This window comes from Pongo abelii, chromosome 5 (genome assembly GCF_028885655.2).
Source record: "Pongo abelii isolate AG06213 chromosome 5, NHGRI_mPonAbe1-v2.0_pri, whole genome shotgun sequence".
In the NCBI taxonomy this organism is placed as follows: Eukaryota; Metazoa; Chordata; class Mammalia; order Primates; family Hominidae; genus Pongo; species Pongo abelii.
In genome coordinates, this window is record NC_071990.2 from 156212132 (window position 1) to 156224897 (window position 12766).

The 12766-nt window shown below is 43.7% G+C and overlaps 1 protein-coding gene across 5 annotated transcripts in view; it reads right to left on the bottom strand.

Moving 5' to 3' along the window:
* The window catches only part of CNKSR3 (CNKSR family member 3), a 105322-nt gene extending 101561 nt beyond the window's left edge, over positions 1-3761 (bottom strand). For 3 of the 5 annotated variants that reach the window (XM_054558347.2, XM_054558345.2, XM_054558344.2), the window contains exon 1: positions 2993-3616. In XM_054558347.2, coding sequence (XP_054414322.1) covers positions 2993-3044 — 52 coding nt within the window. In that variant the 5' untranslated portion in view covers positions 3045-3616. Of the gene's footprint in view, positions 1-2798; positions 2949-2992 lie in introns of those variants that run through there. The other 2 variants (XM_009242392.4, XM_054558346.2) reach the window with 2 other exon arrangements.
* Positions 3762-12766: the final 9005 nt, after the last annotated feature.

Genomic DNA, 12766 nt, shown 5'->3' on the forward strand with positions numbered 1-12766 from the left:
CTGGGTGACATCGGTCAAGCTCTGTGTGACTCAGTTTCCTCAACTGCAAAATGGAAATAACTGTTCCTACCTCAAAGGTGGTTGTGCCTATTAAATGAGCTGATAGTTGTACAATGCTTAGACATGTGCCTGACACACTGCTTAATAATTACTGAGGATCCACTAACATTATGGTAGGTGACAGTGTAGCTAAACATTAATAATAAAAGCCAGACAAATTAATTCATTCTGTAGACAGCAACTTCTTTCCTAAGGCACACATCTGTCAAATAACAAGGAGGTGAGATCCAGCTGTCGACTGTGGCCAGGTTTAGACAGTTTTAAATCTAAGGCCTTCTGTGGGTCTCATAATCGCCCTACCCAGATTCATGCAATACCAAGAGTAGCAAAGTCTACATGAAGAGCTGCTTATCAGTAGCATGTATTTATAAAATAAAGGTTGGGTAAAGAGATTAGCAAAGAGCACTAAAAATAGTCCTATAAGCAAACAAGCTTTTGTAAGTCGACAGTTCATTAAAAAGTCAATACTTGAGCAACATTATTATGAGAAATATTCAAGTAATGGGTCATGCAACTTGGAAGATTGCAGCCTCTTATCATCTTAGCCATCTTTTTTAGATTTGAACACAGAAAGTATTCAGGTCTTTCTACTAGGCTGTATTTCAGGGTCCAAAAGGGCACAGGCATTTTGTATAACGTAGCCAAGTGCCAACCACAGGTATGTAACCTAGTAAGTATCGTAGGTATTGAGCCAGCCATAGATTTCTTTCAGGTCAGGAGAAAACTTTTCCTAGATGAAAGTAACTGTTAACTCACAACGTGAAGGCAACTGGATAACAAAAACACGTTTTAATCTACTTTCCCTTTTAAATACTCAACAAACATAACAGGATGTGATTTTACACTTCTTTTCCAATCCCAAGAGGGACAAAAAAAAAAAAAAAAAAACAGACACAAATCTTGAGGGTGTGAAGATCTCACTCCATAATCTTCCTGTGTGCCTGTTACCATTTTTCTGATTGTACATTATCAACTAAGCTGGCAGAGGCTCAGAAAAGCCAGGGTGATAAGATGTAACCCTTTCTTTCCGCTACAGCAGAACTGTCCAATAGAAATATAATGGAAGCCACAAATGTGAGCCCTGTGTAATTTTAGATTTTCTAGGGGACATATGTAAGAAGGTAAAAATAGGTGAAGTTTATTTTAGTAATATATTTTATTTAACCTAACATATCAAAATACTATCATTTCCACATGTAATAAAAAGTATTAAGATATTTCATGTTCTTTTTTTCATACCAAGTCTTCAAGTGCCATGTGTATTTTAGACTTATTGCACATTGCAATTCTAACCAGCCACATTTCAAGGGCTGCAGAGCCACAAGTGGTACTGGTTACTAAGTTGGACAGAGCGGCTCTAGAAGTCAACAGTAGCTGAAATTTGCAGTGTCTCAAGTTGGCTCTATGAGGGACATACAGATAAAATAGATATCAACTCAGTTTCAGCAAGTTGCCAGCCTAGGGAATTTGGTAGCATCTTGAACGGAGGAACACACCTCATTTCAAGCTAGCGTGGGCATGGATGGCTTTTAAGCTCATGCTTCCTACCAAGTACTGGCAATGCCACTTACTCTTTACCCAGGGAAACCTAGTCACCAATGCAAAAGCATGTGTTGTTTTTAGCTTCATTTGATATAGGAGTCCAGGAAATTCTGCTCACTTGACAAACCCGTTCTCAAGGAGTTCTCCCAGAGGAGCAGGAAATGGCCAGACATACCCACTGACACACCCCACACACCTCGGACATCCTATTCCACGTGGTCTATGTGTAAGTCACAGGCGTGAGAAATGAGATGTAGCGGTGATCAGTTTTCATTACGCTACAGCCATGGGTGGGACGGTTTGAAAGATGACCTGGTCTTACCAGTATTACCTACCTCACAGGCTTAATGTGATGACAAAGGACAATAACAGAGAGAGCTCTTAGCAAACTGTAAAGCGCTATACAATTCTAGTTATTACTGAGAAAGAACACCATTCCTCACCTGGAAGAGCAGATAGAAAAACAAATAGTAACTTAAAACAGAGATGCCGTTGGGGGTGGGGGGAAACCATGAAAATACAGATTGTTCTTGGTGGACTTTGTTCTCTTGAGAGTACAGAAAAGAGTTGAGTAAACTCTAGTACCTTTCCCTCGAAATCGTGGGAGACACTGAAAAGTAAGCGAGCCAGCTAGGAGGACAAGCTTCTACCTCTGCTCATTCCCCCCACCCCCACCGCCCCAGCCCCACTGCCTTCCTCATCCCAAATATTGTATGAATCAACACAGTGGTTCCAAACAATTAGATTTCTTCTTCCCAGTGCTTACATGCGGCCTGAAAATGCAGCGCCACCGGGGATACTGGCGCCTCCCGGAGCAAAAGTCACTGCCTCCCGGGAACTCCTGGCTCGAGGTTTCTCTCTGGCGCAAATGCCACGGTGTTGGCTTTTGCGCGGCCCTCTCGCCTTCTCCAACAAAAACAGACAGGCTCGGCGACCCGCCGGAGTCTCCCTCTACCTGTCCGACTGCCCTGTCACGCCTGCGGACGGCTCTGGGCAGGAGGCATGGACGAGGTCCGGCGGGAGTCACCCACACAAAGGCGCCTTGTGCCTCTGCACTCGGGCCCCCGGGGAGAGCGCCCCCCGGCCCGACTGCCGAGTCCCGAGATCGGCATCCCCAGCCCTCAACCGCCACAAAAAGGCCACCCCTACTCCCTAATTTAAAGATAGGGCTCCCCTCGGCTTGCCACAATCCGCACCCCGGAAAGGAAGAGCTCGGGGCAGGTACAAGAGATAGGAGCGCACAGGCCACTCGGCAGAAGTTTGCATTGTCACCGGGCTGTGCCCTCACCGCTTCTCGCCGGGAGGAAGGGCCAAGTACCCCCTTCCCCAGCTCTCCGTCCGCCCCATCCCCGAGACTGGAGGACTCCGGACCCCCCCAAGGCCCGCGCACCTCTAGTCCAGTCCACCACTTGTTTGGGGCTCCACTTGGTCACGGGTTCCATGGTAAACCGCTTCGCCTCTCGCTGGGCTGGAGAGTCGGAAATAAAGTGCTGCTGCCTGCGCTCCGGTGCCCCTTCCCGGGAGGGCGCGCCCGCGGCTGCTCCCCTGCGCCCGAGCGACTCCGTCAAGGCTGCATGGCCGCGGTCAGCGGGTCGTCCCAGCGCGACTCCGCCAGGGGAGCCCGGCCCTCTCCCTCCAGCTGCCACAGTCCAGCTGCAGCTCCTCCTTCCCCCGCCGCCGCCGGGATCCCGGGCACAGCTGCTGCTCCCAAGCGACGGCAGCTGCAGGCACGCCGGGCTGCGACCCCAGACCCCTGGCCTCAGCTCGGCACAGGAGCCTCCCGGCCCGGGACCACTTCCTCGGGTCTCCCGAGGCGCGATAGGCTCTCCCTCGGCCGGTCTTCTCGCCTGCTGGCTCTCCGGGGTCCCCGCTCCGCGTGCGCTGGCGTCCCGGAGCCTTCCCGGCGCAGGTCCCACCTCCTGCGCCGCCCTCCCGTGCCGCCCTGGCAGGGCCCAGCGCAGAGCGTGCGCGCTCGGGTTGCAAAGTTTCAGCTCCGGTTGCTGCAAACCGAATAAAAGAGAGGGCGGGGCCGAGGGGGCCAGGGAAACTCTTGGGAGGGGGCGGGTCCGCCCGAAGCGGCCGACTCCGGTTACTTTCCCTCTCTAAGCGGGTCCCGCTCACACCCGAAGCGTCCCGGGCCCCGCTTTCCTTTTCAACGGGCGGGTTGTAGATCGCGCGCGCACCCTGGAGAGCACACCCTGGCTTGTGTGAGGCCCTGGCCCTGTGGGTAGCAGAACACTGTCTCGCTGTGAGCAACAATACACTAAAAAACAAAAGAAAAGAAAAGAAAAAAAGTAAGATCTGCATGTTCTGCTCATTTTAAATGCTTTATATCGTAATACTACTCTGCCATTAAGCCGTCATTTTAGGTTTCTTAAAGTAGAACAATTTTTTTTTTTTAGATGGAGCCTCGCTTTGTCGCCCAGGCTGGAGTGCAGTGGCGCGATCTCAGCTCACTGCAGCCTCTGCCTCCCAGGTTCCAGCGATTCTCCCGCCTCAGCCTCCCGAGTAGCTGGGATTACAGGCACGTGCCACCACGCCCGGCTAATTTTTGTATTTTTAGTAGAGACAGGGTTTCACCATGTTGGCCAGACTGGCCTCGAAATCCTGACCTCAGGTGATCTGCCCGCCTCGGCCTCCCGAAGTGCTGGGATTACAGGCCTGAGCCACCGCGCCAGGCCAGAACAATTTTATTTCATTTATATGTTGACTGAAATCGTAACGATGTTACTTTTTTAATGCTATTGCTATGAAATTTCAACTTTGCCACTAAAATTAGATTGATGGCTTTTAGCGTTATATTTTGCTATATTATAATTTCATATTTGCAAAGTGAGCTAATGCTCCTTGGGATTAGTCATTAACAGTGAGAGGAACGTTGTTAGCCAAGAAAAAAAAAATAGCTCGTGCACAATTTCAGCGCCTGGCAGGGGAGGGCCCTTCCACATTCATGGATTCCAGCTGGGGCCAGAGTTAATTCTAAACTGGGGGAAAATCTAATTTGAATGCCTGCCTCTCCTTCAAGTTCTCCCTGCATCCTAACCGCCCCCCCCCCCACCCCTGCCACCCATCTCCACTACCCCTCCCCTCACCCCCCAACACCCCACCCCAACCCCCCACCCCCGCCCCGCCCAGCAACCTCTACCTCCCACTCTTTTTGGCACTGAATGATTATTACTTTCAATTACGGTTATTTATTTACACCTTCCTCTTGGAGACTATTAACCCCTTGAGGGCAGAACCTACTTGATCTCATATAGAGTTTTCTCTCCTCCCTTTCTTCCTACCACCTAACTTGTAACACCCAGCACGGGACCAAAGGCAAGGTTGGTATTTATTCATTCAGTAAATATCCAGGAATGTTTCCTATGTGCCAGCCACTGTATTCATTCAGTATTTGTTGAATTCGTGTGATATGTGCTACTTACACAGTCTGTCTGGACGCACATGTGGAAAAATGGCTAGCAGGCAGCCTAGCATCTGATGAACTGGAGCATCCAAGCAAAAGAAACATTTTAAAAAAGCAAAACATCAGACCCACCTCCCATTCAACTCCCCTAGAGGACTGGGCAACACAGAGACACACAACTATCAAATATAGTGATTTTTTTTCATCTAGCGAAAGTGACTGGCAGACCACGCAAGTTGGCAAAGGCAATGACAAAATTCCTGATAGAGTAGTTGTCCTTTAAAATAAAAAAAACGACCTTTAAACTTAACGACATCCAGCATTAACCATCTTTACAGCAGTCAGCAGGGAGAAGGACCTTGACACTGGTTCACTGGAAAAGGTAACCAACCTGATGCACACCTTTTGTTTCAGCAGTCACTGCCTGTTGTGTGATTTCTGATTATGATTAGGGTGACCACATAGCTTACCTCCAAATCAAAATACTCTTGAGCATGAAAGAAGCGACTATCAAGAATTACATTGGAATAACATGAATAAACGGTTATTCATATGGTTTATTGGGCCATACGGTCCCCACAATTATAAAGAAAGGTCAAATATTAATGATTTTGCCATGGAATTTTACTTGATGTTTTCACGTCTTCAGATTCATTGGCAGTAGTCTTTACCAGAAGAGCTAAAACACTAAAATTCTGCGAGTCAAGCAAGAGTTTGCAAAACATCCCACGGAGCCAACACATTATCTATACTTGGTACATAAATACAGCATAGCTAAAGAGGAAGGCCACGCTAAGACCTCTAACCCGGAAGACCAATTAACTATCTAAATGAATTAGCATTCTGTTTACACTTCAACTCCTGGAGGCTAATTACTATTTAAATAAAGCCTTCTACCTTAATTACAGCTGTTAGCATGTGAAAGTTTTAGGGAGGCCTGCCTTCCTAGCTGAAATGCAAACTTGAAGGCATACAAAGCTATTAATGGCATACAGAGCTAATAAAGGCAGAATCTTAAGTAAATGGCTTTAAAAATTAAGTATATATAAAAGGATAATTTGTAAATTTGCTAACTTTTCTTCTCTGCTAGCTAAAATCTGTAGCTATTACAGCGTATGTTCACGCACATTACCAAACTGCAGCTATGCCATCTTCCAGATCAGAACTCTTCATTTGTGCCTTAATGTTTACTACAATTCCTCGCACATACAGGGAGTTCAATAAGCCTTTTTAAAATTGAATTAATATGTAGAACTGATACTAGAACCCAGATCTTCTAGATATCTTTCCAGCTCTTTCGTTTTTCTGACTTTGATCCTTCTTGCAGGTTTAAGTCATTTATTCAGCTGATGAAATACATATTAGGTACTTACTAGGCACTAAACTAAGCACTAGGAGGATTCAGAAATGATGAGTAGACTTTTAGATCAAAAACACCATGTGACTTTCTAAAGGTGGATTTCTTCTGTAGTCTTTCATCCAAGGAAAGTGACCTGGTAAATAAACCCAAACAAGGGAGTTCAAGGACCAATGTGATATTAACATTTTAAGCTTGTTCAAACTTTATTACTTCTTTATGTGAGAACAGGGGATGGAGTATTTGGGGTTAGTGGTTATACCTACAATTTGATAAACACAGAGGAGCAAATTAAGCAAACTTTTAAGCAAATTGTTAATCTGTAAAAAGCCAGTCTCCTTCCCCAGTTAAAAACAATGTTTTCCAGAAAAAAGGAAAAAATAAAGCAAGTTGCTCTAAATATTCAACTTTATTTCACAGTCTGAGGTTCTTCTTTTATGATTTGATTTCCCTCACCTTTCTTTTTAACTATTTTCAGAATATTCAAAATTATTTAATGTTTTCACATATAATTGTCTCGTGTATGTTCTTAAGTTATCTTTTATCTTGAGAGATACCAAAAAAGTCTGCAGTTTTCTGCCTGGAAAATATCCTACAGTTAGAGCTAAGCATTCTTATCTATGACATTACATCACTGCAAAGTCATCACTGGTTAACTAAATTATCCAGACTGCTCATGTTCTTGTCTTTCATTTAATTCCATTTGGTCTGAATTCTTCACACCATGGTAATGTAGTTATCTCCCATGCCAGGTTCTCTATCAGATAATTCAGGTAGTAAGGACTTCAAACTTTATTATATTTTATTTCTCAAGTGCTGCCTTACTTATTCAAATTCTTCTGATCATTCAGGAACGTTAAGTCATTCCACAGTTGGAAAGCTGGTATTTGGCTTTCTTTTACTGAGCCCTGTCTCTAACTCAAAGATCAATGTCAGTTAGATAAATATTCAAAAACCTCACCTACTTTAAATCATACTTGGAAAAGTTGATTAATCTTTTCTAATAAAAAGAGAAACATTGACGTTGCTAAATTCTATTTTCAAGGCCTTATCGTTGTACCTTGGAAGAGTTGATAGATGAGGCGGTACCCACAAAAGAACTGGATGTCCTTGTCCTGAAGTGCAGAAGCTACTAACGAAGGAAGGTGCCACAGACAAAGAGGGAACAATCAAGCCTACATTTTTTCCTGTGGATTTTTGTTACTTTTTGTACCCCCTATCAAGTTGTAGAGTATCCAAAAAGAACAGAGTGCCATTTGCACCAGCTGTTCTCACAGTTCCAATTTAACTTTATGGGACTCATAATCTCAGAACAAGTCAATATAATACCAAGAGTTTCAGACTTGATGATTTTTGCTTTAATCATAAATTCTATGCTGATAAGGACAAAGTCTCAGGGTGAAAAAAGATTAACGAACATCACTCTAAACCTAAAAATAAAACAATAATTAAGTTAGGCAATGTAAAAATATAACATCTGGAAATAAAACACAGATTTGGCCGGGGGTGGTGGCTCACACTTGTAATCCTAGCACTTTGGGAAGCTGAGGTGGGTGGATCACCTGAGGCCAGGTATTCGAGACCAGCCTGACCAACATGGTGAAACCCCATCTCTATTAAAAATACAAAAATTAGCCGGGTGTGGTGGCGTGTGCCTGTAGTCCTAGCTACCCGGGAAGCTGAGGCAGGAGAATCCCTTGAACTCGGGAGGCAGAAGTCGCAATGAGTCAAGGTCATGCCACTGCACTCCAGCTTGGATGACAAGAGTGAAACTCTGTCTCAAAAAAAAAAAAAAAGAAAGAGAAAGGAAGAAAGAAAGAAAAGAGAGAGAGAGGGAAAGAGAGAGAGAGAAAGAAAGAGAGAAAGAAAGAAAGAGCAGATTTGAGTATCCTAAACGCACTAAGCTAAAATTTTTTAAAATCTCTACAATGTTAAGAAGAACATAAAAATAATTGTTTATATATTGTTTTATGTATTCAAGACACTTCTAGTAAAAATAAATAAAGCAATTTAAAATATGTATTGTTTTATATTTTTCTAACTTCAGTTTGGCATAACAAATATTTAATAATCCTATTTCAAATAAAATAGAAATATATACCCAAATGCCCCAGACTATAACTAACCAGCTTTAATTAACTTTGAGCTCAGTCTAAAAGTTGTCTGCTCTTCCATTACTTAGCTACCATTCCATACAGAGGAGGAGACTTTCTTCTAGTTTCAACCTACCAAAGGTATTTAAATTCTGCAGCCATTGCTAATCAACACATCCAGATTTTTACTAAAATCTTTTTTTTACTAAAATTTTTACTAAAGGCACATATATGTTTCCCCTTTGGGATCCTTAGACATTTGAGCCTGTAAGAGGAGACTATTCCTTAATTTTCCACAACTAGCTCCTTGCATTTGGAAATACTATAACCATTTGGGATAGGAGAGCAGTAGAAAGAAAAAGAACGTAGAAAAGCAGGAAGTGTTTCAGTCTACTTCAACATCAAAAGGGAAAGGATGAAAATTAATACCAATCAGGGTTTCCTGTAGGCAGTCAGATGATTCCATAGGATTTTGAGAACACTCCCAAAGGTCTCATAGAACAGGAAAACTCACACTTACTGCCAAAAAGTCAGCAAAATGATTGTTGAAATCCACAACCAGCTCACAAATGATAGCGACAGTCATTGTTTTATAGTAATTGTTTTAATACATGCACATTCCATTCTGAGAAAACTCCCAGATCAAATCTCTTTTTCCGTTTGAGTTCCGTATGACTTTTGCTTTTGGTTACAAAGGAATGGGCTTCTATCCGTTTCTTTTCCACTTTTTTTCCCCTTCTCCTGGGCCTAGTCCCAGAGAAACAGCTGGAGTAATGGGCAGGTGGCAAGAGGGATTTCAGGAGCTGGAGGAGCCTCACTTTAGGGAGCCACAGAAAGCCCTTGAGTGGTTAAACCAGTGTTACCTGAGTCCAGGAAATCTCTGCTGCTAGTGGAGAGAACCCAAGGGAGAACCTGAATAACACTGGGAAGTTAAGGCCACAGCCTTTCACTTCTGTCCTGCTCCAAGTTACATCCCCTGGGTGTGCCACTCAGTGGCCAGCCAGATGGAGTATGGGGTTTCTATCTATTTAATATTTCTCCTAGCACGAAAGGACAAGAGACATAGGGCCCACTTCATAAAGTACCTTCTTAAGGTTTAAGAAGGACAGGAATACAAATGCAATGCTGGTCTCACCTGGGAGGACCAGGCAGTGCCATCGAAAGGGCCAAGTGTGCCGACTGTGTCACTCCTTTTCCAGAGTCACCTCCTCTGCCTTTGCGTCCATGTCTTCTTGTGAGATAACTTCATTTCCACTAAAGTCTGGCCTAAGATTTCCCTTTTCTTGGAAAATTCATGTTTCTAAGAGGAACACTTTGTGATCCCAACTAACTTTATTACCCCAATCTCTTACCCAGTTTATAACTGGCCGTGTGACCTTGAGCAAGTCAGCTTCTTTGGGTGGAAAGGAACATTGAGGATCCTTCTAGCTGTAACATTCTCTTTTCTAATATTGAGATATCAGTTGTTGAGGGCAGCTAAGGAAGGGGATTTTATTTATTTATTTATTTATTTGTTTGTTTATTTATTTTGAGAGGGCTCTGTCACCTAGGCTGGAGTGCAGTGGAATGATCATGGCTCACTGCAGCCTCAAACTCCTGGGCTCGAGCGATCCTCCAACCTCAGCCTCCTGAGTAGCTGGGACTTTAGGCACATGCTACCATGCCTGGCTAAGTTTTTTTGTTTTGTTTTGTTTTTGTAGAGACAGAGTCTTACTATGTTGCCCAGGCTGGTCTCAAACTCCTAAACTCAAACAATACTCCTGTCTCAGCCTCCCAAAGTGCTGGGAGGTGTGAGCCACCCTGCCTGACCAAGAAGGCATTTTTGAATGAGAGAACTAATGAATTCCTTCCTGTCTGCCGTGAGTTCACATGGCTTACTGTGGTTGTGTAAACTCACTTGCTGAACTGGTTTTGGAGACATTAGTTTTGAAAATTGGAAATGGCCAGGCATAGTGTGGCTCATGCTTGTAATCCTAGCAATTTGGGAGGCTGAGGCGGGTGGATCACTTGAACCCAGGAGTTCGAGACCAGCTGGGGCAACAGGGTGAAACCCCGTCTCTACAAAATAAATAAATAAATAAATATAATGAGCCAGATGTGGTGGTGTGTGCCTGTGGTCCCAGCTACTCAGGAGGCTGAGGCAGGGGGCTCATTTGAGCCCAGGAGGTCAAGGCTGTCATGAGCCGTGATTGTGCCACTGCACTCCAGCCTGGGTGACAGAATGAGACCTTGTCTCCAAAAAGAAAAAGAAGAGAAAAGAAAAGAGGGAAGGGAGGGAGGGAGGAAGGGAGGGAAAAAGACAGAAAGAAAGGAAGGAAGGGGAGGGGAGGGGAGAGGAGGGGAGGGAGAGAGGCAGGCTGGGCACAGTGGCTCACGCCTGTAATCCCAGCACTTTGGAAGGCCAAGGCGGGCGGATCACAAGGTCAGGAGTTCGAGACCAGCCTGGCCAACATAGTGAAACCCCGTCTCTACTAAGAAATACCAAAAAAAAAAAAAATTAGCTGGACATGTTGGCAAGCACCTGTAGTCCCAGCTATTTGGGAGACTGAGACAAGAGAATCACTTGAACCCGGGAGGCGGAGGTTGCAGTGAGCTGAGATTGTGCCACAGCCTGGTGACAGAGTGAGACTCCAAAAAAAAAGAGAGAGAGAGAGGAAGGAGAGAAGGGAGGGAGGGAGGGCCTGGTGACAATGGGATAGAAAGGAGATTCAGGGTTCTGTATATTGTTTATATATTTTAATATAGAATGAAGATAAGCAAATTATCAGAAGCTATCAATAATGCAATGATAGCAAATCATACTTTGCATGTCAAACTGAGGCATTTCTGTCACTATTAAAAATATTACATCCACAGAGAAATACTTGTTGCCATTATTGGTCATCAGATGCCAACTCAGGGTCCCCTTGAGGGTCTGGCTTCCCAAGAAAGAGACATCATCTGGTGTGATGGTTAATTTTATGTATCAGTTTGACTGGGCTAAGGGATGCCCAGAGAGCTGGTAACACGTTATTGTTATTTCTGGGTGTGTCTGTGAGAGTGTTTCTGGATGAAATTAGCATGTGAGTCAGTAGGCTGAGTAAAGATCACCCGTTCTAATGTGGGCGACCATCATCCAACCACTGAGGGCCCAAATAAAACCAAAGGCGGAGAAAGTGTGGATTTTGTCTCTGTCTCCTTGAGCCAGAGCACCTGTCATCTCTTGTCCTCAGACATCAGTGCTCCTGGTTCTCTGGCATTCAGACTCCAGTACTTATACTAGTAGCCCACGCCCCCATCCCCCACCACCCCTACCCCCAACCCCACACACACACACACAGGTTCTCAGGCCTTTGGACTGAATTATACCATTGGTCTTCCTGCTTTTCCAACTTGCAGAGAACAGATGGTGGGACTTCTCACCCTTCATAATCGCGTGAGCCAATTCCCATAACAAATTAAAAAATGAAGTATACGAATATATACTTACATAGGTCTGTGTGTGTACGTGTATGTATATGTGTGTATATGTATGTATATGTGTATATATATGTATGTATATGTAGGTATATGTGTGTATATATATATGGGGGGAGTTAGCATCTTGGATATTTGAGACATCTCTAGTTTTACAGTGACACAGACTGAAGATATTGGAAGCTCTTTGTCTCAGAAACACCTAATATTTTACAAAGCGTTTATATATATATATATACACACACACATATATATACACACACATACATATATATACACACAAACACATATACACACACACACATATATGTTGGGTTTTTTTCTCTGAAGAACCCTAATACAGCTGGTGTAAACAGAGGGGCTCCAATTTCACTTAGGACCAAAACACTATCTGCCTTCCAGCCCCCTTTGCTCTGTCTTCCCCACAAACCTTACAGGCAAATGTTGTTTGAGCTTTAATTTCTCTGGATTTTTACAGTTTGTATTCTGTTTAGTTCTGTGGTTCTCATTACTTTTTTCCTCATATAAAAACACAACTATAAAATGACCTCTAATAAAGTTATTATTTTACAGAGACTGAAAATCCAAAACCAGTGGAATTTTTGTTTTGTTTTGTTTTTTGTTTTTTATTTTATTTTTTCCAGAATAGTGTACTGGAAAGTTCTAGTAGCTCTCCCACATCTCTTCATCAAGTAATGATCCACCAAATCATTTCATCTATGATTAAATCATCTACAAGGTCTTCCTCAGCCCTGTCATCATAAATTTAACCATTGCAATGCTGCTTAACATCAACATAAATACATCTTAGGTATGCATCCTCTCACCCAAAAGAATTCTCAAATGTAA